The 27,762-nt window shown below is 38.8% G+C and overlaps 1 protein-coding gene across 1 annotated transcript in view; it reads right to left on the bottom strand.

Annotated features, from left to right (window-relative positions):
* NFXL1 (nuclear transcription factor, X-box binding like 1) overlaps positions 1 to 27,762 on the bottom strand; it is an 88,060-nt gene that overhangs the window by 29,361 nt on the left and 30,937 nt on the right. The window contains exons 12-16 of the mRNA XM_074951453.1: positions 22,275 to 22,395; positions 17,803 to 17,959; positions 16,763 to 16,854; positions 11,344 to 11,365; positions 445 to 585 (exon numbers count right to left, since the gene is read on the bottom strand). Coding sequence (XP_074807554.1) covers positions 445 to 585; positions 11,344 to 11,365; positions 16,763 to 16,854; positions 17,803 to 17,959; positions 22,275 to 22,395 — 533 coding nt within the window. The remainder of the gene's footprint in view (positions 1 to 444; positions 586 to 11,343; positions 11,366 to 16,762; positions 16,855 to 17,802; positions 17,960 to 22,274; positions 22,396 to 27,762) is intronic.

The following is a 27,762-nucleotide window of genomic DNA, read 5'->3' as shown; positions in this document are numbered from 1 at the left end:
GACTGGTGAGCAATTTCTCCCCTACAGACTATAATGGGGTTTCTGAATCCCCCTTACCTCACCCCTCAAGATAAACCCGGATTCCTCCCAACACTACATCAGTAGGCCACAAAACCCAGAAAGGGTTGTCATATTTGACTTTGGAGGAAGTTTATAAAAATACAAAAAAGTGATACTGGACGGGAAAAAAAAAATCTACATGACTACTTAGCTTTAAATGTTACAACAGAAATAATAACAGTGCTTAATATTTACAAAATAGCTAATTAACAATTATCCCAATTTTAAAAATGAAATGAAAACACAGAAAGGTTAAGTGACTCGCTAAAGGTCGCCAAGTAAGTCACTGATAGAGCTGGAAACAGAACCTTTGTTTCCTGACTGCAAATCTTGTGCTCTTGAGCCAAGAACAGACGAAAGAAAAATACAACCTCTAAAACTTACCTTTTGCCTGTCAGCATTACCATTTACTTTGGTAAATTTATGACATTCCTTCATGCAGGTATGATTCTGACAATCGAGCAGCCGTCCACAAAATCTTTTACATGAGTAGGGGCCCGCAGAGTGACATGGCAAAGGACTCACCTAAAAGGTTTAAAAAACCCAACGTATGGCATTAGTACCACGACAGAGAACTTCTGGTGCTTCTGAACGTCTGACAAATAACCTTAATTAACACAGTAAAATGAAAAGTTCAATTAAGTTTATGTACTTGATTTTATATTATACCTAAGTAAATAAAAAAACTAACAAGCTTGCTTTCTGAAAACAGCTGCTGAATATCTGGAAAATAGACTATCAGTTGCAGACTTTCAGTGTGTTTTAGTAATACTTTGCACATCTATTGTGCCTTTTGCTAGAGACTTTCTAAGTGCTTTACAACTGTTAAAGAATTAAGCCTCACAATAACCCCGTGGAGACAATATGTATCGTGACCTCACTCAAAGTCCATTCTAGTTCTAGAATTAAGCTCCAGAATCTTCCTACACATAGGATATATCATTGGATACATCATCTCTAAAACCAGAACTTTAAGCATCTCCACTGTAACTCCACAGAGAAACAGAACTGCAGAAAGGTGTCCAACATCAAACAGCAAGTCAGTGTCAGAACTAGAATTTGAACTTATTCACTCCCAGTTCCCATCCTTTAACTAATGCACCATGTTCACATGCAAAATTGTTTGTGATGCTGTCACCCATCCATTAGGAATTGAAAATTGATAATTTCACAGAGCACTGAATACAAATTTTGTCAGACTAGGATAACTTTCAGTAACTACTTACATTTTGGCTAGACTCCAACTGAGAAGTTAGGAGACTAAAGGCTCCATATTGTTACCTATACACTGACACTTCCAAATATTTTGTGGGCCTTATGCAAAGTTCTGCCCCTGCACCATATAACTGGGCTCTCCCCCCAACTCTCACATACACCTAATTTCTATAATAATTCATTTTTCTGGCTGTGTGGACTTGGTGACAGCCCTTTCAGGGGCTGGGAAGACAGAAGATGGAACTGAAGTAGGATATCCTCAACAGGGAAACTGAGAAGTGTTCTGGATGGCGGGTTGGTTATATGATTGTGGCATGGGACATGTGGAAGGCTGTTATTGCCAAATTACTCCACTTCTCCACAGTATCATGTGGAAATTGAAGCTATCTATGCTGGCTGAAGCGTGAGCCATCTTCCCAAATACCTAGAAGTAGGTGGCTCTTTGGGGTAAAAAAAATTACACTTTAATATTTTAAGTTGCTTCCTTTTCTTCTCAGATTTCACTTCCACTTCCTGACTTCAGGCAGGTATCAGTCATTCTGCTGTGAATGTCAGTGACAGATCAAAAGAGCATCTTAAAGAAACCATTCTAGTTTAGTCTCCTGCTGCTGGAACACTATAATGACTAATATAATTAATCTCACTACCATTATCAGCACAAGAAATCCATAGCTTCAAGGAGGCTGATGGGGTGGAGATAATAGGAAAAAAGTTGATGAGAGTGGAAGGTCACTTTTAGAAACTGATTAGGAACAAGTAAATATGGCCTCACCATTTCCCAGTACAGATCTACCAGAAGGAGACTGCAGAGGGACAGAGCTGAAAGAGGAAGTACAAAACCTTCTAAATTTGAGCAGTTCATCCCAGTCTTTTCTGCATGAAAAGTGGTTTTGATATCAGCAACAGAACAACCTAAAGACCTGCCTGCAACTGGAAAGCGGAATTAAAACCAAAGACAAAAATATAGAGGAAGTTTAAATACTAGACATGGAGGATTTAGGAGTGGATGAACTGTTTGTTTTTGGTTTTAAAGTTAGTATTTGATTACATTTTAAATAGGTAGTTAGGGAACTAAAACCACAATAACTGTACTTTAGGCTAAGACTGAACCACATCTAAAAAGGAGCTAGCATAAAAGAATGTACACATGCAGAGTCATATTAATATAATCGATTGCCACAGAATTCAAAAATGAAATTAAAATTATGAGAAAAACAAATCATTAGAACAAAATCAGAACATAAAACCACAATGGAAGACACCACCAAAATGGTTGTACAAAAAAAAAAAAACCCCAAAAAACAAAAGCCTGGCTGTTCTTTGCATACAGAGGTCAGAACATGTAGGGATAAAGTGAGAAAGGCTAAAAGTCAAGTAGAGTTGGACCTTGCAAAGGGAATTAAAACCAATAGTAAAAAGGTTCTATAGCCATATAAATAAAAAAAAAAGAGAGAGAAAGAGAGAAGTGGTACCGCTAAACACTGAGGATGGAGTGGAGGTTAAGGATAATCTAGGCATGGCCCAATATCTAAACAAATACTTTGCCTCAGTCTTTAATGAGGCTAATGAGGAGCTTAGGGATAACGGTAGGATATGGAGGTAGATATTACCATATCTGAGGTAGAAGTGAAACTCAAACAGCTTAATGGGACTAAATCGGGGGGCCCAGATAATCTTCAACCAAGAATATTAAAGGGACTGGCACATGAAATTGCAAGCCCATTAACAAGAATTTTTAATGAATCTGTAAACTCAGGGGTTGTACCATATGACTGGAGAATTGCTAACATAGTTCATATTTTTAAGAAAGGAAAAAAAATGTGATCCGGGTAACTACAGGCCTGTTAGCTTGACATCTATAGTATGCAAGATCTTGGAAAATTTTCTGAAGGAGGAAGTAGTTAAGGACGTTGAGGTAAATGGGACAAAATACAACATGGTTTTACAAAAGGTAGCTCGTGCCAAATCAACCTGATCATCTTTGAGAACGTAACAGATTTTTTAGACAAAGGAAACGCAGTGGATCTAATTTACCTAGATTTCAGTAAGGCGTCTGATACCGTGCCACATGGGGAATTATTAGTTAAATTGGAAAAGATAAGGATCAATATGAAAATTGAAAGTTGGATAAGGAATTGGTTAAAGGGGAGACTACAGCGGGTCATACTGAAAGGTGAACCGTCAGGCTGGAGGGAGGTTACCAGTGGAGTTCCTCAGTGATCGGTTTTGGGACCAATCTTTTTATTACTGACCTCAGCACAAAAAGTGGGTGTGCGCCAATAAAGTCTGCGGATGATACAAAGCTGGGAGGTATTGCCAATTTAGAGAAGGATCAGGATATCATACAGGAGGATCTGGATGACCTTGTAAACTGGAGTAATAGTAATAGGATGAAATTTAATAGTGAGAAGTGTAAGGTCATGCATTTAGAGATTAATAAGAATTTTAGTTATAAGCTGGGGACGCATCAATTAGAAGTAACGGAGGAGGAGACTGACCTTGCAGTACTGGTTGATCACAGGATGACTATGAGCTGCCAGTGTGATATAGCTGTGAAAAAAGCTAATGCGGTCTTGGGATGCATCAGGCGAGGTATTTCCAGTAAAGATAAGATGGTGTTAGTACCGTTATACAAGGCACTGGTGAGACCTCATCTGGAATACTGTGTGCAGTTCTGGTCTCCCATGTTTAAGAAGGATGAATTCAAACTGCAACAGGTTCAGAGAAGGGCTACTGCGATGATCCGAGGAATGGAAAACCTGTCTTATGAAAGGAGACTCAAGGAGCTTGGCTTGTTTAGCCTAACTAAAAGAAGGTTGAGGGGAGATATGATTGCTCTCTATAAATATATCAGAGGGATAAATACCAGAGAGGGAGAGGAATTATTTAAGCTCAGTACCAATGTGGACACAAGAACAAATGGATATAAACTGGCCATCGGGAAGTTTAGACTTGAAATTAGACGAAGGTTTCTAACCATCAGAGCAGTGAAGTTGTGGAACAGTCTTCCAAGGGAAGCAGTGGGGGCAAAAGATCTATCTGGCTTCAAGATTAAACTTGATAAGTTTATGGAAGAGATGGTATGATGGGATAACATGATTTTGGCAATTAATTGATCTTTAACTATTCATGGTAAATAGGCCCAATGGCCTGTGATGGGATGTTAGATAGGGTGGGATCTGAGTTACTACAGAGAATTCTTTCCTGGGTATCTGGCTGGTGAATCTTGCCCACATGCTCAGGGTTCAGCCGATCGCCATATTTGGGGTCAGGAAGGAATTTTCCTCCAGGGCAGATTGGAAGAGGCCCTGGGGGTTTTTCGCCTTCCTCTGTAGCATGGGGCACAGGTCACTTGCTGGAGGATTCTCTGCACCTTGAAGTCTTTAAACCATGATTTGAGCACTTCAATAGCTCAGACATAGGTAAGAGGTTTATTGCAGGAGTGGGTGGCTGAGATTCTGTGGCCTGCATTGTGCAGGAGGTCAGACTAGATGATCATAATGGTCCCTTCTGACCTTAATATCTATGAGAATCTATCCATCTATGAATCACAGTATGAATACCCCATTATACAGGGAAAAAACTGTCTAGAATACCCATAATAGAAATCACTAAATCAAAGCAAAGTGGAATTCTTTTACAATTACCTCTTAATATTTAATGAACTTAAGCAAACTAGTGGTCTATGAGTATCTAGTGTTGCAGGTGAAAGCAACTTTTGCCCTAGTAATTTAGTATGTGTAGTAACCTAAATGAATACCTAATCATATGACAATTTAGAAAAGGTGACAAATTTAATCCTCTCACTTTCCAGACAGCCAAACAAAATGTTGTTAAGGACAAAGATACTTATCTACGGTCTTTAAATACTGTGTCAATGTACTAGATATTTATTTCTGCATGACTGATATAGGGACTATTCAAAATAAGCCTATTTTAAAACATTCTGTGAAATTTCTAAACCAAGTCTGGAATGAAAATTAAAGCCTAAACCATTTAGTGCTAGGAAGTATAATGCATTCTAAATATACAAAAAGTAAATGCTATTTGATACTCTATCTGGTTAAGGCATACTTGGCTCTGTTTCCATCTGCAGTGCGAAGGTTTTAATTAATGCATCCCAGAAGGCTAGACTTTGTTCAAACGTATTCTTTTTCCCAATTTCAACCATCAAATGACCATAAGTTGATACATCTGTTGTTACAGCTACAAGAAATGAGTTTTCACACCAATCCAAAGTTGAAAGTAATCAGTGAGACAAAAAACTTTTCAGTTTAGATTGCAACTATGATTTGTTAGGTAGTTTTATTACGAGACTATAACTTGATAGTTAAGATTGGAATGCAGCCTTTTGGTTTCTATAAACCTGAAAGTGAAAAGCTATTAATTGTTCTAAATATATATGAAGACTTTTAAAAACCCTAGGAAGTGACATAATTTAAAGAGCAACACTAAGAAAAAAGTTACAGCAAGCATTTATAGAAACTGTATTCAGTAATAGGTTTCAGAGTGTTAGCTGTGTTAGCCTGTATCATCAAAAACAAGGAGTCCTTGTGGCACCTTAGAGACTAACAAATTTATTTGGGCATAAGCTTTCGTTAGTCTCGAAGGTGCCACAAGGACTCCTTGTTGTTTTTATTCAGTAATACTACATTGTAGACCACAAGGAATCTCATTTTAATGTAAGTCTTATTGAATCATACTTCTTATGCTTATATTTTGCTGCACGCACGTTGTCTGGCAATAAAACTTGTAACTCTGCTGTCCCAAGTGGTGGATCAGTTACTAGAAATATATCAAAGGTACCCAAATTCTCTACACCCTACTTCTCCAAAAAACAAAAAACAACCCTCCCCCCCAACTTTCTGAAAGGAAGAAAATACAAAACAAGCAACGCAAGGGAAAGGATCTACACTACCATGTTTATAAGCACAACACCTAAATAAATTAAAATAAGTGCTCAATTCAAATTTTATATATGTAAACAAAATGAAGTCTATGTTTGATAGCATGAATATCTACTTCTTGAACTATTCTTCTCTATCATCTCTTACCTACTTTTCTTCAGGCATTCAGTGTTAAGAACACCCAAATAGGATCCAAAAATGTTTCATTCTTAGGGTCTTTTTCTTTTTAAATGATCACACTACTTGAAAATATCAGTAGCACAGTATAAATGATAATATATTATAGCAAGTGTTGTAATGAATTTGTAAATGGTTTCTCTGACAGGCACTGCTAAATTAACCAGAACTCCTTTTGCTGGGTGGCTGCCAGCGTAGCAGCAGAATATTGCAGATATACATTAACAATGTATTTAAGATCTTAGAGGAATCCATGAAAAATGTTTAATGTATGTAATATGCATCATAAACAAACACAGATTTCCCAGATAAGGGCCTTCTTCCTTCTTTTACTACCAAGCATCTAAAAGTTTAGGCTATTGTTCATTTGGATTCACGATACTGTAAAACTGAAGCAGGAAGAAATCTGCACTCTGCTGGCTGACAAAATACACAAGTTTTATCCACTAAAGTACACAGAACAAATGTATACAAGCCACTAGGATTTAATAAAAGACTTTCACTACCATATATTCACAACAGCTTATATAAGGATGGGGGAAGGGAAGATAGAAAGTTCCCTTTTGTGCTGAATGCCACTCTTAGGGTAGTCAAATGATTCGGGGGCGTGCACCATGTTAACCTAGACACATTTTCACTCCATTTTCTCTGTAGTACCCAATCAGTGTAGTATTTAAGTGCTTTAAGAAGCTATTTGCAGCTATCTTTAATGAATAATTCTATGGAATTACTTTGTTTAATGAAAAATAAACTCAAAGATAGACTCTTCCCATTGTGAAGATGTAAATTCATGCACTTTCTCTCAATATAGATTTGAGCCTATCCATAAATTCTGTTTTCCTTCCATACAGGTATACAGAGGAACATGATTAAATGACATAACTGACATCGGGTCTTTATACAGGCTCAAATTTTGTTTGCGTATCAATCCATGAAATTTTAGTGATGCGTCAAATCCTAACCATGATGAGAGATTGTTTTGGATTGAAATAAACTTTATTTATAATAAACCTACAAGTTTTAGCATTGAGAGCATTCCATACATGAAGACTGAAGTCTATATTTTGACAAAGATGTGCTCATCGTCTCCTCCCATCCATTCTTCACAGCATGCATTTATCTTACATGATAGGCATGCTGCCTGAACAGTAATCTGCTGAAAAACCCAACCTAATTTCACATAGGTATTCAATTGGTTACTTAGATTACTGTATGTACTGCAATAACAGTGCGTTTGTTCTTACATTGTCTGCACAAGTGAACTATTATTTGTAGTAGAGAGTGAATAAAAAAGCCAACAAATTTCTACTCTATCATGTCAGGTTTATCTACATAATTTATTAGATTGTGTTTAGTTGTTGTATATATGTTTGGGGAAGTTTTAGCTTATGTATTTTTCTGTAGTGGGTATTTTAGAAGTCACATAATCAAAGGGGTGCAACAACATGCAGATTTCAAATACGATCATGAGGATTTATTTATGGCACACCTTTGGAGTTCATGACAGAGTACAACTTACATGACTTAGTACTATAAATTTGTCCCAAAGCCCACAAATATCTCCAATGTGGGTGGGGCAGGGGGAGGAAGGATGACACTGTCTTGAAGGGGTCTGTGCTATAAGTAGTGACATACGTAGAACACAATCCTATACAGCAATGAGATATAAAAGGACACACGAATTCCAAAATCCAATGAGTGGGATTGTCCCAGCCACGCAGGAAGGAAGGTAAAATGCAGCAGATGTGATTTAATTAGGTGGCAATTTTATTAACATACCTCACCTGGAAAATACTCTGCAATCGGTTGTACAGCACAGCCCATTATTTCCTTAATCATTCCCACCTATTTGGGAGTACTGTTGTCAGCCCTCACCCCTCCTAACCTGGTCCTTGCCCACTGTTGTGACCATACCACCCTCCCCATACGAGGGTAGGAGAAGCAATTGGAAAAGGGGGGTTGTCTCCCTACTGTACCAGACACTAAGAGAACCAAACCCTTTTCCCAGCTTCATTAAGGGATGCCTTTCCCAAAGTCCATTTCCAATGTCAGTTTTATGAGGGAACTGGACTCCTTACCTGCACTGGACTCTTGCTACCTGCTAGGTTGAGACAACTTGACCTAACCTCATTACCTACCCCAGTACACACAATGGCCAATGTCCCACCTGAGCCAGCCTCTTCCAGTTGCCCTTGGCTTTGGAAACTGTCCACTTTGCTCTCCCTGCATAGGGAAAAAACTTAAAGGCAGTAGGGGAAACTTAAAGGAGCCACAACCCCTTTTCATCCTGCTGAGTCGACAAAACCCCATTATACTGAGACTGCAGTGAGTACAGACTCACTGCAATCTTTGAGAAATAGCTTGAAGAGGTTGAAGTAAAACAGAGAAAGTTTGAGAAATGGTTGACGTAAAACAGGTAGAAAGAAGGTGTGCATACATGATGTTGAAAAGGAGACTACTTACCACAAAGAAGAAATTTAGATCAGCTATAAAATTACTGACGTCAGTAAAAATACTGATTTTGGTTGCACACATTAAGTCTATCTGTACAGAAGGCAATTTCTATAAAACAATTCTAATACTTTGAAGAAAGCATATGTGAAGTGTATATCTTATCTAACCTCTGAAACTTTTCCTCCCACTGAAATTATGCACACACAAAACCATAAACCTAAATCTTGACTCTCACATACTTCACAAGTTTCCACAGATAAGCACTAAATGACCAAGGAAAAAAACACCAATTTCATTTAAATCAAAGGAGACATACCGTACATATTTTTTTCATTCACACTACAGAACAATGTGTGCACAAGATTAGGACAGTTGTTTGCCAGTATTAAATATTTACTTAGTCTTTTAAAGACTACATACATCTTTGTAACATTTGACCTTCCATATTACTATACAAGATGGTGTCATTTCTACTTCAACTTTCAAAACTAATTTGTAGATGCACTTACATGATATCTACATCATCAAGCCAACAGTACATGGTGTACCAAAACGCAGACACTCATTTTATATAAAAACATTCCAGCATAAATTGGAAATATATTGAGGAAAGTTATATGGGAACAACGAACATCTGATTTAAAAATCTCATGGTTATGATTACAACAATTATGTGAATTATGAATCATAATGACCGCTAACAAATAAACTTTACATCTCGATTGTCTAATTTAAAAGGGCTCTAAATTAGAATGTCACTGATATTACAAAAAGGAGTACTTGTGGCACCTTAGAGACTAACAAATTTATTTGAGCATAAGCTTTCGTGAGCTACAGCTCCCTTCATTGGATGCATTCCAAATGCATTCAAATAAATTTGTTAGTCTCTAAGGTGCCACAAGTACTCCTTTTCTTTTTGCGAATACAGACTAACATGGCTGCTACTCTGAAAACTGATATTACAAAAACTTGACATATTAGTGAAAAGTCTGCAATAAGCCTAACAAAACACCTGCTAATACTATCATTAAAATGTAGCTGCAATTTTAAAATTAGTGAAAATTTAATTATAAAAAGTGGTAAATGATTTTTGGATTACTTTTCTAACTGTTAAATGATTGTGAAAATTAATTACATTTTCCTCTAGAGCAGTGGTTCCCAAACTGGGCTTCGTGAAATGTTACAGGGCGTTCTCAGGAAAAAATTCCCTAACGGCGGACAGAGCTGTCCCTCGGGACCCCGGGGCCAGCAGCCCAGAGCCCCTGGACTTCCAAGAGCTAAGCAGATCAAAGCCAGCATATCTAACACACAGAGGAGATTTAAACTTCAAGACTCCTTATAAGAAATACAAAGGGAGGTAGATATTTTCTGCTGTTCTTAAAATGAAACAAGCAGCTAGTATTGTTTTTAAAATGATGATGAACAAGTTTAAGCTTCGTTGTAACCTGAGTGGTTTGCCTGGACTGCTCAAGACCTGAATGCTTGTATAGGAGGAATTCTTGATTTGAGTTGGCTTTTTTAAATCCCTACATGCTGTTTCACATCTGATACTCCTTGATGAAACCTAGGAGCCTTGTCGTTTAACAGGCTTATTCAAAATGATACAAGCGACAGAAGTGAGATCTCAGAAGAGTGTTGCCATTTTCATAATGTAATAAAGATACTATAATGATAAATAATAATTAATACATAGTGTGTGATCAGGACGTCATAAAAACCAATTTTATATTGCCAAGATCACTGCTTTTCTAATTTATACTCAGGTAAAGGAGAAAATCCCTGGAAATGTTCATTTTTAGGAGGGGGTTCGCGAGACTTGGCATTTTAGTGAAAGGGGTTCACAGGTTGTTAAAGTTTGGGAACCACTGCTCTAGAGTAAATCGGCAGAGAAAAATCTCTACTACTAGATTACAGAAGGCTGCACCAAATGAAAAGTTAATTCGCTGGATCTCTCATAGGACAGTCTCCACCCCACGTCCAGTCTTCCCACTCTGCATCTAAATCACACAGTGGCATTACCATTTACTGTCGCATATGCAATGCAAAGCCTCCATCCCTTCTGAGGGATAGTGTAGTGATGGCAGCTACTTGGACAAGAAAATTTGATGGGGGAGAGGAGGAACATTGCTTACATATAAGCCAAACAAAAAAAAGGAGCGAAATATTTAATGAAACAGACAACATGCAATTAAATACACTCACTAGTCCAAGAGCATTTCACCATTATAACCTGTATAAAATGTACAAAAACAATAATTTTGTGGATACATTTTAACACTGCTACCCCAATACTTGTATAAAATGTTTTTTCAAAAGCCAAGAATTTAAACTTTGATCAAACAACCTAAAATTCAACTGTTATACATTTTCTAATACAGTGCTATAATACTGTCCTAATGAACACGACAGCACTCAAATAAAAACACTTCATAGATTTTAATGCAAAAAATACTTTTTGTAAGAACTAATTAATCAAAACAAATGATGCACACTTCATATTCACTCAAATGGTCATTTCTCTGTGACTCACCTCATGCTGCCCAAGACATTCCCTGCAAAGAAGGGAATAAAAAAATTGAGAGAATTGCAAACAGGTGTACTCCTTAAAGCAATAAGGCATCTGAAGCAGTGTCAATGTTTTGCTGTGGGAAATAATCCGTTATAAAACATCAGTTCCACAAACGCATAGAACTTCTGATGCAGCTGTGCTGCTACAAGGTCTCCTCCATAGCCACCCCACGCTGATGGGAGAGAACTCTTCAGTCAACATAATTAAAACACCTCAGCAAGCAGCGGCAGCTGTCAACACTGGTGCTTCTGTCAGTCATCAAGGTCAAAGGGTGGGTCCAACATTCATGCTGCTTTTGGAGCGCAACTACACTGTTAGATCAATGTGTTAACCTCTAATTTTCCATTCTCACTTGGATTCTAATTTATCAGTTTTATAGACAGAATAAAGTATTCCAACTGCAGACTCAGCAAGGCTGTATAAAGAAATGTATTATCTTTATTGCAGAAACTTCTGAATTATTGTTTTCTAAGCATACTCCTTTGAGTCTTTTAACAGGCATTATTTTCCCTATTTCACAATTTCTTTAGAGGCTTTTTCATAAGCGGTCTACTCCTGTAGAAATTTATTTCTTCCTTCAGATGGTCAAAGATACAAAACAATGGCGGAACCCAGGAGAGCCTAAATCAATCTTCTGCTCAGTTTGTGTGATGATGGTGCTTACTTTCTACGATTCACCTGTAGCCAGTTAATCTGGTTTACAGCATCTTTGTCCTTCACATCAGCACAAAATCTGTCCTAGTGCAGGAGGAAAAAGCTGGCCCAGTACGTTCACAATACTTAACTTTCCAGACATTCCTTTTAAACTCTTCATAAAGGCTGATATTAAATTTGTTTTTATCCAGCCCTTTGGCCTCTCACCTATCTAAAGTTGTCAAATAACGATTAACAGAACTACTGACAACTGTTTATGAACATGGTTGTTTTGCTTTATCCTGAAGTGTGCTTTCTACATCTCCAAGCCCCTTTCACCTCAAGTATTGAACAGGCCCAACCCTGATTAACTTTTAAAACCAGATGAGATCATATATGTTCATCTGACTAATATCAGCTGTTCTTCAAAATATTTTGCATTTAGCCATTGTCTTTTCAATTGCAAGTTTCTCCCAACCTCAAACTATTCATTCCAGGATACCATTAGGAATGTACCATATCTGATTTAAGGAGATGTATATTTTGTGGTAAGGCACTTGACTGGAACATTGACTAAGCAGGGCAGAAATATTAATATTTATAATATTACTATTCATATTAAGTCATAAACAAGAGCTCAGGGCCAATTTAACAACATTCTATTTTGAGAATGGTCATTTCCTTATTTAGGCCCCAAAGCTGCAAATGTTTATTCACATGAGTAGTAACAATGAAATCAGTAAGAAAGCTCACATGATTAAAGTGAAGCACATGCTTACATATTTGCAGAATTTTAGTGAACTCTGAATGCTCAACATCCAACCTTTAGATATCTGTAAATGTCTTCAAGCAAGGCAAAACATGTGTTCTTCATTCAGAGCTATATACTGTAGCTCACAGAGCTGTCTTTAGCATTTATTTTATTCAGCAGTAATGCAAGGAAACTACAGGCCTGTTTCCTGCCAGACATTGGCTTTAGCATTTAACATCAGGCTTGAAGCCTATTAACTCTGGCACAGATAAATGGCCTAATGGTCACCCCTCAGTTTTGGGGAACTTGGACTAGAGTGCTTAAGGGGGAAGTTTGTCCATAACACCACCAGCCAACAATAGGAACATGAGCTAACACCAGCTTTTGGATACTGTAGGATGGGAACCTCTGCAGATGTCTGACGTATAGGATAATAAATTGAGATCATTAATATACTAACCTATAGGAGAAGGGCACCCCAAAATTAATAGGGTGAGGAAATACAAATAAGGAAGAGGGAAGAAACTCCTACTGAATATGCATCAGACACAGAGGCTTCGGCGTAACATATTATAAAAGCGTATCCCACACTGTGGGCAGGAGGAGAGAGATATCCTTGGGAGGTGCCAGGATGATGGCCACTGGTGGTGATGAGGAAAATACTGACTAACATTTCAGGTTGTTCTGCAAGATCTGGTGCAAGTATATGGATGTTCAGATATACATTCTGTATTATCTCTATCTACCTTGCTAGGTTAGAGTGTTTGTGACTTTGCTAAACGTATGAATAAACTATTGCAAATACAGAAGAGTTCCTAAAGTGAGCGTGTTGTAACTGCACATCGGGGTTCTCAACTAAACAGTAATTTTAATAATACTGGTCCTGATCTTGGGACAAGAACCTGTCAAATCTCAGAGTGAAAATTGTGAATTCTTAAGTAATCAATATACAATTCACAAATCGGGCTACAATATACGTCAAATCTGAAATGAAACAAGTGTTCAAGTTACACAACAGCAATAGAATTGACAAAAAAGTAAAATATTAAATAGGAGGATAGGTATTTACTTTCCATGCATGGTTATTCAAAATGACTGGACAGGTGAGTTTAAGGAGAAAATGTAGCTAATTTTATTCTTGTTCTCAGCACAAAACTGTACTCTAGAGAAAACTGTCTTACACAGGAGTTTAACACAGAAACGACATCTATCTCAACCTTAAATACAGCACTGCTATATTCTTGTGTGTGTATTTAGGGGGCTTATAACTTTACCTAACTTTAACTAATCAGGCTGAATTTTTCCATGCGGGGTGTCTGCCTCACGTGAAATCTGGGAAATTCAAGGACAGGGCTATGGAAAAAAGGGAAAATATGTTTTGTCCATGCTAAAAAAAATTCTGATATTTTATTTGAAAAGCACTTGCAGACCCATGCTTTAGAGAAGGAAAGTGAAATTTTGCAGGGGTGTGACCTGTGTTTCATGGATGTGCATTTTGCTGTCCCCATGAAAATCCATCCAAATTTGGCCAAGTCATAAACCTCTGAAAATGTGGGAAGGAAAGGAAATTGGAACTAGAAGCCTGGAGAGGGGGACAGGACAGAATCTGGGCCTAGCTAGGCAAGGAGACTGGGGATGAAGAGCGGTGGTGGAAGGAGACAGATTTGATGAGAACCCTGAAGAGTGGACAGTGGGACTGGCTAGGTGAAGAGAATGGAACTGGAGTGGGAAACAGACAAGACTGGGACAGGGCACAAGAGGTCACACTGGGGGGAAATGGGTAGTGTGCCCACTACCCCAGCCTGGAAAGGAACCCAACTTTCCTGAGTTCTGTCATTTCTCTGCTATCAGCAAAGGTGTAACAAAAGTGTTTATTCGCCCTCTAGTGCTGGTCCATTTAGATGATAACTACCTTATGGCTATTAATTACTCCGACAGTTCAAGTGCCACGTCTGTGTGGTGGATATAAAAGCTCCAACCCACCTGATGAACCATGCTGGTGTCAGTATGATGCTACATGATCAGATTTGTTTTCCAGTTTGCTAGGAAATTACACACACAAAATGTCTAAAAGAACATTAAATTTGCAAAGTCAAGTGCTTAAAAACTAAGAAATGCCAGAATTAAGGTTGCTGGTGCCACCTGAATTTGCCCCCCCTTGGGTGTATGCACTATGTAATCACATACTATTTTTTTCCCCACTGTAACCCTGCCTCATTCAGCACACAAAATGGAGCTGCTCTAGGTAAAAAAAAAAAAAAAAAAAAAATCATACTTGTTTAGCAAAGGAGGCTGTTGTCTGTAGGACCCTGCTTCATTTGTTCCAGAAGCTCGAAAGTGAGTATTGAAAGAGGCAGGAGACTACAGGAAGACAAAGGAGGGTTTCATGGTAAAGGCAGTTAAATGCTGCCCTGGAGAAATGGATTCTATCCTGGCCTCTCTCACATATCTGATTGGGCTCTCCCCGCTGGCAACCCACCACCAAACTCCTACGAAGGAAACCCCAACCTCTGGATCCCTGTGTGTTTTAAGCTTCCCTGAGTCTCAGAAAGTTACAGCACTGTTTCCTTCCTTCATCCCTGTGGTACATTTCCTGCGCACCAATTCTCAGTCTGCTACACCTTACTGAGTAGCCCACCTGCCTTAGGCCCCAGGACCATGCTGGCCCCCCAAGATACCCCAACAGCTGGAAAATATACTCTCCCAGAATCCCATCAAATGCACAAGCCTTCTGGGTTATAGTTTAACTTTCGATAGAGGCATGTTGTAGTTGTGTATATGTTATATGCTTCACGTTTTGCACAAAGACATTATTTGCTCTTTAATTACTCAGATGAAAAATATATGGATCTTTAAAAAATAAACTCTACGTGCATTTCCCTTCACTGTAGCTCACCCTTTCCTTGGGAGTCCTTTGGGGACCACCTGCATTGGTGGTTCTCCAGTCCCCTTGCCTCTGCCAGGGCCTGCAGTAGCTTCCATCATCTTGAGGTAGTAAAAATGGCTGAAGAGAACCCTGAAGAGAGCAGTTCCTGTATTTTTATAACCTTCCTGTCCCTGTCAGGTGACTCCCAGGATCAGACTCCTCAGGTGATCACAGAACCCTGCCAGGTAACTTCCAGACTACATTTCCCACAATAAACCAATTCCTGATGGGGATACAGTGTACTGTTTAGGGATATTCCTTTTCAATGGAAGGGCACTTCAGATTTAATGACCTTCTACTGGCAATCCTATCCCACTATGCTGTTGGAATTTCAGTCCAACATGGAGGTACACTGATAATAGAGAAGGACAAAGAGGATGTACATTCAAAATTGAATCAAAAGATACATACAGAAGGTTCATAATTTCACAGAGAATTAGAATGTATCTGTACTATCTTTTACGTCATCAGAGCCTCTGCAACGGAGTTCCTATGTGATGCTAGTCAAGTCATTTAAACCAGACTTTTCAAAGGTGGTCACTAATTCCTCATTTTGTGGGTAACTGACACAAGATACTGGATTCTAATTTGCAGAAGTGCTGGGCATTCAAAGCTGCAAGTGAAGTCAATGGGAGCAGTCCTTTGAGCATGAAGTGCTATATAATGTTACATACTCTGAAAAATAAAGTCCTACGTGTCTCAAACGGGACACCCAAAATTAGTGGATATTTTTGCTCTCTGTGCCTCAGTCTCCTATCTGTAAAATGTTCTTTTAACATAGCTTTGTGCATTTGTTTATACAGATTTGAAAATCAGGCACTTCTTTTACTCTTCCTATCCATCCCTTAGTGCATCGAGCAGACCATTCTAGGATGCTACCTATTGGCCACCAAAAGAAATTCCCTGCCTTTAGAGATACTATGTTTCCACCAAAAATGTAAGTCAGACATGCTGCATCAGTACAAAACCTTGTAAAATTCTGAAGCACAAAAAGTGATGCCTTCAAAAACACATTATATAGCAATGTAAAATTTGATACAATTTCAAAGCAAAACTCCTTTTATACTTACGTTAGTAAAGGAATCCGACATGGGGGGCAAGGTAATGCAGTTTGAATAAAAGCTGGCTCAGATGGCTGTTCCCAGGGCCCGGCAGGTTGGTGCTGAGAGCAAAACAAATACATCGCTGTGTTTACATTATTGCATTATATAAATTGTGGCGACAACTCTGAGTCATCTGTTTAGCTATAAATATCCATAATGCCTGGTAAGATCTTAGTTCTAACGGGTCTATTTTCCCCCAACTGAAGAAATTCTATTACTAGAACTAAGACATGAATGCAGTACATGCCTGGATAATCATTTCATTTTCTGTCATGGCTAAGAATAGGAGACTGAAGGCCAAGTGGCTTTATTATACCACAAGTCACGATTTCATTCCCTTACTGTTTAACCTGAGGACAAGGACAAGTCAAAAATTAATAAAATCATTCTAAATGTTGAACAACAGAGGAAAGGTAAGTAAAATTAACAGTACATTCTCACCTGTTCAAAATACTCTACTCCAGGAGTATGACTACTTTGAAGTTCTCACTATACTTTGCACATGAAGTTTAAGGTCTGAAAGCTTCAACGTAGAGTTTCCTATTTTGAAATGTACAGTTTCCTATTTTGCTTCTTAATATGATAGTTTAGCAAATACTTGCCAGCTAACCATCAGTTTTAATACAGAGGCAAATAAAAATTAAAGTTGACAGCTGATATTAAAAGCAAACAAGATATTAAATAAAATTGTTGACAAAAAATTAAACAACATGGGGGGGGGGGGGGGGAGGAAGAAGGAAGAGGAAAGAAAAGGAAGACTAGATTTACCTGTGGAAATACATGAAGAATCGAGTATCAGTTATGGCCAGGATAAAAAGCAATTAGATTTTAAACAAGGCAACTAGAAGCAGAACCTTAATTTTTCAAGTATCATGCAACATATCGATCCCTAAATATTTACTCCTAGTAGCTATACTTTCCAACATAAAATCAGGGACAGAAGTGTTCCTCATTCTTCTTGTTAAGCAGAGTGCTAGTACTTAATACATTTCTGGCTATTGTCTTACCAAGCCAGTTTGCTTCACAAGAGCTTCATCGTGGCAAGAAGCAGGACACAAGTGACCGCACTTTAACACTTTCTGGCAGGACTGACGACATGCAGGGCAAGGGCCAAAGTGACAACTGTGTTTCTCTTGGCTGGGGTGATGGCAGGTTGGTGGCCGACTAAAGTAGAAAACCAAGAACAAATACAATATGAAACGTGTAACTGCAGTCCCTGGGTATATGCATTAATACAATCACAAAAAATTAGGGAACATAGTTTACTGTACTTAATTTTAAATAAAACTGATCAGTTATATTTAGCAGTGCTTTGATATGCCTATATAAAGCCACACACACACACAATGTATTTCACTAACTCAAAATTACCTTAACACATAATGTCTGATTTGCCATACTAGAGAAAACCACTGGTCCATCAAGTCCATTAGCCACTTCAGGGGAAGATTAAAAAAAATAATTTTTTTTTTTATACACACACACGTATGTATGTACCTAGCCAGTTATAAAAAACTATGTATTAGGGAAATGCCTTCCTTCACTTTATACCTTGAGCAGGATTAAAAATTTACACTGAGCTTAGTAATCATAAAATTATCCAGCAATAATATTTGACTCTGGGCCCCCTGTGGCAGTGAATTCCAAAGGCCAACAAAACACTGCAGGGAAATGCTTCTTCCCACATATGTTCCAAGATGCACTAACCATTGTGGAACATCCATACCAATACAGACAGTCCAGCACATACAGTGTTTTCCAGCTCCACCTATTAGGAAGCAAGGAGGTAAAGAATCTAACAAGACCCCAGTTTGTCTACTATGTTCTTATATGGCCTCAAACTCTGTGGAAGCCAAGCACCTCACAAAAAAACACTGATGATTCATGAGTTCATCCTCACAGTGATTGGGAAGAATGATCTCCAATTTATAAATGGGCAACAGACATGGAAGGTCTACAGAAAATGAGATACAGGAACTGAATGCAGATTTCAATTGTCACTCAAGTACTCTAATCACCAATCTTCCTCTGCCTTCCACTCCAATTTAGACAGTGCCTACTTCTCACATTTTTGCAAACCAGCCTTTTGCTTTCATGGTTTCCCCACCATCTTCTTCTCAAGACAAGCTGCACCCAAGAGACTTCAGCAGCCCCATCACCTCCTCTGCTGCCTACCAACGTAAGCAGCTCTACTGAGATCAGGCTGGCTCAGCTTCCACCTTTGCTTTAAGTGAAAAGTCAAACGTAGCACTTCAGGGACTTCAGCCACTTCTCAGGACAGCCGAATGAGCTATTAACTTGAAAGTGTTATGCTCTTCTTGGGCACTTTCACTAGTGCTTTCTCTCCATCCCTGTAAACCCTCATGAACCATCAAAAATTTAAGATTTTCTGGATAAGAGAGCCATTCAGTTGCCATAGGCAATCGGGGTAGGTCAGCTCAGTATTTTACTTTCATTACTCTTTCAAGCACAGGAATATGAGGTTTTGCAGTTGCTTCCTGAACTTGTGCAAATGAAAGGTTTGGATGGAAGCCTTAGGTCTCCTTGCCTCTCTCTCTCTCACACACACATACAGAGGAAAGCTTCCATTGCTCAGCTGACCCTCAGGATACTTATCTCCATGTCCCCATCCACCTGGGCCACTGGAATGTTCTCTACCTCGCGACTGACAAACACTACCAGTTTGTCCCTCACTCCTTCAGTCTGTTCTATATAGGTTTTTTTACACCATCCTCTTCCCTGTAGCATCTAAGCACTTTCCAGTAGTGCACTATATGACAAGATTAACATCTGTCACATGTGGTTTGTTCTCAATCCTCAGTTTTTCATCTATCCCCCTGGAGCTTCACAAGAACCTTGCAATTCTAGTGGCCAATTTTGATCAGTATAGGATATACTTGTTTCCCCCTCTCAAAAGGCATCCTGATCAGAACCCTGTTGAAGCGGTTATGGGACAAGGTTCTGTAGTACCATGCAACCCAGGGCTTCCTAATCAATCAGGACAGGTCACATTCGCTCCTTTCAGGCTCTTCTGATCCTGGACAGTAGAGTGGCAAAATGAACACACTTCTCCAGATGGGTCTTTTCAGTAGAGCCCTAAAGCCTAAGATGTGAAATAATCTGGTCAAAACCTTTCTTTCTTCTGAACCACGTTGTAGCCTGTGGTGAGCTACATCCTGGGTTTATTTTCAGCATCTACAATACTTCCCTCTGGCCAGATGGCATTCTGCCTCTTCCTCCAAGAAACTCTTCTTTTCCACCAGCTGTCTCTTCCTTCCTTTCTAGATGTTCCAATTTATCCGATAACATGGTGGACCTTTCTTTTGCTACCCTTTTCTAGTTTCTGACTATGGATACCAGTCCCAGGATATGACTTGCACCAGCATTCCCGCATACTCCAGCGGACTTGGTTCCTTCACAGAGATTGATCATCAGCTGACTTGAGTCTCAGACCATCTTAGCCCTTCAGACACAAAAGGTATTGTACTTTCACAAGTACCTTCTGATTCAGCCTGGCAACTAGGCTGAGCAAGCAGGGACCAAGTGCACGCTTACTTTCAGAATCCCTCTCCTGGATCTGGGAAAGAGTGTCACTTCTTGTCACTTCAGGCAGTCTATTTGCAGGGGAAAATTGGAAGGGCAGTTCAGCTAACACCAACTGACAATCAGTGAATGACATTTCATTACCCTCAGCTTCAAGCAAATATGCTGCATCCTGGAATTTCAGTGATTGACTGTTACAGAATAAACTGATCTATCTTCCTTGCTCTCTGTACACTCAGGGCCTCACGCAAATATGTTAATCTTTAGCCCAAAGTACTAGGCAAAGAGCCAAGATTCTGCTCCCCACAACCTTACTCCTCCCGCTCCCCTCAGTGCTTAAGGTGGTGAAACAGGTCAAAGAAGAGATAATACTGTTAGTCTCTTGGTGAGACAGACACCCCTGGTTTCAGGAGCTGATGAGCCTGCTGGCAGATTGGGTCAACCTTCGAATCACATCAAACTATCATTTTCCCACTCTGCCAAATTCTGCTTTTCCCAGACAGACTTCACTTCCCAGATAAACAGGTTGACATTCTTTGTGTCTCATTCACAAGCATTCAGAGAGGTGTAGCAATTATTTTGAGAACTGTCATAAATCCATCACCACCAGACAGCATCTTGCTTGCCCACGAGCAAGTAAAACACCAGGGTCACAAACTGGTCAAAGATCAGTCTGCTAGTCATGGCCACTCCCCAGACTGAGAGTTGAAGACCCCATTTCAAAGGTGTTTAAGAAGCAGTGCAGTCTTCTCTACAAGTGGTAAAGTGCTGTCAATCCAGATCTGTCCATATCTGAGAACTGTTCCTTCAGACGCAGTTCTTCACAGGGTAATAAGTTAAGATCTCTTTCATATAGTAGTGCTATAAAGTTTGCTGTGTGTCAGTGGCTGTCCCTACTGCTGGGGTGAAAGAAGAGCGATGTACAAAAGAAGTTACTCATTGGCAATTTCTTGTGTCACTGTCTCTCCCATACTACATCTCACTCTTTTTCCATAAGATGAGATGCTCCCTTATATACTTAAATCTCTTTCATTCAGTTCTCTAACTCTCCTGCAGAAAGTCACTTCCTAAGAAGGCAGGACTGTGACCTTATTTATAGTTTGACAGATTCTTTGCCTCTTTGAGGTAGAGCCATGACACTATGTCCTGCACTGTTCCATAATGGTAGAAGAGGACTGAATAAAATAACTGCAAGCAAATAATTTTCCTTTAACATTATTTATTTTAACTTCATAGTGAGACAGTCAAGCTGGATCTTTCTAACAACTCAATAGAACCATTAAACCATTTAAATATATATGTACTTAATTATTAAAAAACTGTTTTCCTTGAACAAAGATAGTTGACCAAATTGTTTTTAGGCCTATGCCACACAAAAGCCTATCAAGCTATTAAGCTTTAAAACGAGCACATTCAAATCAATAAAATAAATTTTCTATGGATTTCAGTGTGTTTGCCTCTTCCCATACCCAAAGGCCACTGATTTCAGTGTACTTTCAGATCATACACAGATTTTTTTTTAAATGCCAGCTCTATTGGCAAATGAAAAAATTTCAGTAATGCAAGGTATAAGCCACTAAAACCATACTTCAATTGTAAAAATGAGAACATGGCCTTTACTCCTCAACATCAACAACTCTGACCAATTACGAAGGAGAATTGTTGAGCTCCAAAGAGATGCAGTCTTCTGAGGACAGAAGAATAAGAGCCAGCCAACTAAAGGGGGAATCGGAGTGCACAGGACATTGATGCAATCATCTGGTACAGAGGAGTATAAAAACAATCCTGGGAAGACAATGGTCTTACATACCACAAATCTGACAATGCATCCTAATGCACAGAAATAGCAGCAAGTAAGTATTTAGATGCATTCAAATCCTTTAAGTCATCCAAAGAACTGGAAACTAATGTGTGCGCATAAGTCTTCTGTACCAACCTGCACAGCTCTTTGCATTTTGGAGGCTTGGTGCTACGTTCTCTGCCACAGGGTACTTTGAGAACAGTTTTACCGCAATTGCACAACACATCTACTGTCTCTGGGCATGGGTAGCAACTACCTAAAACAAATACATGAACAGAGTGATAGTCAAAATATCCCATTGCTTCTAAAATGGTAATCACCACAATTCTGAATTTGGGAACCTTTTTGTACTAATCTGTCTACGCTGCATGGTCTGAAGAAAAAAACCTGATGTTACACTTGCATCTCGATTCAAAGTTTCAAGAACCAATTTGAAGAGACAATTTCAGACGTTTGAAACAAACATTAAGTTTGACTGTTCTATAGTGATATAACTACTATCCAAGAAAGAAAAGTTCAATTTGTAGACTTAAAATGCAAGGCAGTATCATCAATGCAAGACAAGTCATCCTGATCAAATGGCATTTACATAATGCTATTTATATTTCACAGACTCTTATGAATGTGAAGACAGATTATAGCCTTTCATCAATTTCTGAAAGGTCAACAAAGAAAATCAGATTTCTGACATTTATAAGATGCCATTTTGCAACTTTTATCATGCTTGACAAAAATGCAAATTTGTTGCTTAACTGCACAGAGGCTGATAAAATGCACCTATCTAATAAGTCTTCCTCCTTTTTAAATGATTCATATTAGGAAATACTAATACATATTTCAAAATTAAAAAGGTAAAGATCAGAGAAGGTTAAAACATCTTTTTTTAAGACTCTTCCACTCATTTTATTTATCAAATACCAAATGTAAAGTTTTATTGTGTGCGCCACTCCTGACATCAATTGCATAAGAAAGCAGATGCAGAGATGGAAAGATTCAGGTTTCCACCCAATATCTGTAACTCTATTTTCTTGTTAAGTTTATGAAAAAATATGTATAGTTTAAAACCATTAATGGGGATATAACTTTGCGGATAATCCTGGCTGTCTCAATGGTATCGGAGATGCAATATTTCTAGAATCAGGAGTCCTCTCACTGACAACACAAACTGCCCAAAAAGGATATGCAAGTGTCCAGTTTTTATAAAAAATTAAAAGCTCTACGGCAAGACTACACCTCAGACTCTGGATAATGCGTGTACAGCTTATTTAAATATTTGCATCAATGGGGACAAATACTAGCATTTCTAGAAAAATGGAAGGGGCAGATACGAGATTTGACACATTTGGGGCTTTCCACATTTTTGCATTCCTATGTTTAATACATACTTCAGAGGGTCATTCATATTTCTGCCTACTTCTGTCACTTTTCAGCTGACAAATGCACCTTTCCGTGAAGAACAGGTCATAGCCATTGTGCATGCAAAAGATTCTGGAACTGCCCTATCAGCTATGCAGCAGCAGAAACGGACACACCCAAGTTAGTGATGAAAGGGACTAGTGCCATTTTCTTTGGGAAGGACATTTTTGCTGTCAACAAAAGAGGGCAGCAAATAGTACCATGCTAATGCATAAAAAGTACTTTGCCAGGGTTTGAAGCATTTTCTCATCTGTCTTGCACTCATTAAAACAGTGGTATTCCCGAGGTCCGTGCTCTTCCCTCTCTCAGTGCACAGAGCATCAAGAGTGTTAACTCTGCAGTTACTCTTGCATTCAGCACCATGATGTTTTTATAATTTAAAAAAGTGAAAATAAAGTTTACATGGTTTAGGTAGGAAGAACATACATACATTAGGGACCAGTGTAAAAAAGAAAGAAAGAACAAAAAATACTCGAGGAATCACTCCTTGTTTAACAGGTTTCAGAGTAACAGCCGTGTTAGTCTGTATTCGCAAAAAGAAAAGGAGTACTTGTGGCACCTTAGAGACTAACCAATTTATTTGAGCATAAGCTTTCGTGAGCTACAGCTCACTTCATCGGATGCATACTGTGGAAAGTGTAGAAGATCTTTTTATACACACAAAGCATGAAAAAATACCTCTCCCCACCCCACCCTCCTCCTGGTAATAGCTTACCTAAAGTGATCACTCTCCTTACAATGTGTATGATAATCAAGTTGGGCCATTTCCAGCACAAATGTTTAACACTTGTTTAACACTACCTCTCGTCAGTGCTAGAAAACGGACCTGTTTAATAATTTGTTCCAGATCTTTCCAGGTCTCACAGGTCTATAATTCTCCAGGTCCTCTTTGTTCCCCTTTTTAAAGCTTGGTAGTATATTGGCCCTTCTCTAGTTCTCTAGGAACTCATCTGTTCTCCCTGAGTTCTCAACGACAATCGTTAATGGTTCCAAGATTGCTTCAGCTAGTTCCTTAAGTACTGTAGGATCAATTTTATCAGACTCTGCCAATTTGAATACATCCACCTTACCTAAATATTCTTTAACCTATTATTCCCCCCCCTATTTTGACTTGCTTTCCTTTCCCTTTGTTAATGCATAGTGTGTTAATTATCTGGTCATACTCTCAACCTTTTTTTTAGTGAAAACTGAAGCAAAATAGACATACTGATATTCTTTTACTCTGCAGTTATAAAGGTAATGATACTATGAAATAGCTTGCACTAGAATAATGTATTTTTGCATTAAAACTTGAAGACCTGATTTTAGACCAAGTTATTTTCAACTGAAAATGTTCTAAACCATTTTAATATCCTTCCCTGAATCCTGAACTAGCAGTTTTCTAACTACATGAATGTTATCTTGTTCCCTTCAAAGAAAAATGCATGGTTGTCAGGCAAGAAATAAAGAAAAGGCCACTTAAAGTCTCCACACATTCCAAACCATAAATGAATGACCTCCTGTTCTTTATTTCCACTTCTCTTTGTTTATATTTCAATTTAACACTTTGAATAAGCCTGTGTTAAAACACTACACTAATAAAGTTGGAAACAAGATTTAACACTCCAAAAATGTCTTAAAATATACTTCATATCAAAACAGAGCTCTCAATTTGTGACACAGAATAAGCTATACATTGACAGAGAAACCTACATAAATAATACTTAGTGTGGGAAAAGTTTGTTCCTTTTAGAAGCTATACAATTAAAGTTTGGACAGCAAAGTGAGACCATAAACCCGAGTGTCTGCAAAATAAACGTCTCCAAAATTGTTTTGGAGAATTTATCATCTTTCAGCAAACACTACTGGTCCCAACACAGCCACTAATGCATCTCTTAATGTGCAAAGGAATTAATTAATTTAAGAAGTAATCTCACAACATTCCTTAATTCATAAATTAAAGTAAACAACCCGTGTTTTAGCCATCCATAGAACAATAAAACTTTAAGGCCAAACCTCATTTTATGACATTCCTGTAAAAACGTAAGGAGTTCAAAGGCTTTCTGAAATGAAGTGGCCATTATGGAAATATATATGGGGTGTGTGCATGTATACACATATATATACACACACACTTTTTTACTAACATATTTTAGAGGTTTTGGTGTATAAAATTTAGTGTATGCGCATATATTAGTAAATCTAGATATGCTGTTTTAACAATTACTAAGTTATAGTAGAAGACATTAACATGTGACACTCATGTGTTCATGTGACTATGATACTATTATGATAAATCAGAACTGGCATATGAATTTTATTCGTATTTCACAGCACCTATAAATGATCAGATCTCAAAGTTTCGCTTCTGCCTCATGTGTTTTTCCCTGGACATCCACATACTATGTGATGACAGGCAGTAGAAAGTGGAATATGATATTAGTATAAAATAATTTTAACCAGGCTGCAAGATGCATCAGTCACATTGGATTTTTATTATTCAATTTAAGCCAAAAGTTAAAGAGAGTCTATAACATATAACAGACTAATTATTGTATGCACTATTATTAAGGCTAAGAGTCTGTCATGGATTCCATTACTTTCCGTGACCTCCATGACTTCTACAGTGGCTGGTGCTGGCTCAAGGGCTGCCTGAGCTGGGCAGCCGCAGGGCCAGCAGTAGCAGTTTGGGTGTGTGGGAGAGTGCTCAGGGCTAGGGGCAGGGGGCAGAGGACTGCAGGGGGCGCTTACCTTAGGGTGGGGGACTCCCCAGTTCTCACTGGCATGGCCCCCTTGCAGCTCCTAGGCAGCGGAGGGGTCTCCGCACCATGCGCTGCCTGAGCCCACACCCAGCACTTGTGGCGGAAGCAGCGGAGCCCCTGTATGGCTCCTGCCTCCGTCGCCTAGGAGCTGCAGGGACATGAACCGAGTAGGAAGCCCCTGCCAGCCCCGCCAACCCCTCCCCCAGCACCAGCAGGAGTCCCAGGCCACCCCGCCCAGCACCCGCAGCACCCCCGGATCGCCTCCACCCGCCCAAGTTTTAGTCAGGGTGGGTATTTTTAGTAAAAGTCATGGACAGGTCACAGGCCCATGAATTTTTGTTTACGGCCTGTGACCTGTCCATGACTACCAAAAATACCCATGACTAAAACATAGCCTTAACTATTATTCGCTTACTGTTTTAAAAAAAAATATAAAATGGTTCGCACAACTTATTTTCTGCAATTTGGCTGCACTAGAACAAACTACTGAGGTAGCAGTAACACCCTGTTTTTCCCCACAGAACAAAATTAGGGTTTTCACAGTTTTGGAACCTACTAGCACACCGTAACAATGAACCTGCAAGCTGAACTATAACTGAGCTGGAGTTCAGGCTAATGCTATATTCCTTCTGAGGGGCACATCACACACAGAGATAGCTCTGACAGACTGCAGACTCTAGTCAATATAAGAGAGACAGCTTAATAATGATAAAAGCTGCCAGGTAATTTGTTATTGTTCTTGTCTTTTTCTTTCACCCAAGAGTTCTGAAGGAGCTCTGATATGGAATTGCAGAACCCATCACTTAAATTAGCCTCTGTATGAAATGACTGGAAGATAGCTAATGTAATACCAAATTTTTATAAAAGCCTCCAGAGAGGATCCTGGCAACTACAGGCTATTAATCCTAACTGCAGTACCAGGCAAACTGATGGAAACCTATACTTAAGTACAGAATTACCAGATACATAGATGAACACAATATGTGGAAAAACAGTCAACATGGCTTTTGCAAAGGGAAATCTTTTAGAATTCTTTAAGGGGGTTGGGGGGTGTCAACAAGCATGTGGACAAGGGTGATCCAGTGCATATAGTATACTTAGATTTTCAAAAAGCCTTTGACAAGTCCCGCTCCAAAGGATTCTAAGCAAAGTAAGCAATCATGGGATAAAAGGGAAGGTTCTCTCATGGATCAGTAAATGGTTAAAAGACAGGGAACAAAGGGCAGGAATAAATCATCAGCTTTTACAGTGGAGAGAGGTTAATAGTGGAGTCCCTGAAGGATCTGTACTGGGACCAGAGCTGTTCAACACAGTCATAAATGGAAAAAAGGGATAAACAGTGAGGTGGCAAAGTTTTCTCACAATACAAAATTATTCAAAATAATTAAGTTTAAAGCTAAATGTGAAGAGTTACAAAGGGATCATGCTATACTGAGTGATTGGGCAACAAAATGGCAGATGAAATT

The sequence above is a fragment of the Natator depressus genome, chromosome 4, assembly GCF_965152275.1.
Source record: "Natator depressus isolate rNatDep1 chromosome 4, rNatDep2.hap1, whole genome shotgun sequence".
NCBI lineage: Eukaryota > Metazoa > Chordata > Testudines > Cheloniidae > Natator > Natator depressus.
This window is presented reverse-complemented; position numbering and strand designations above follow the sequence as displayed.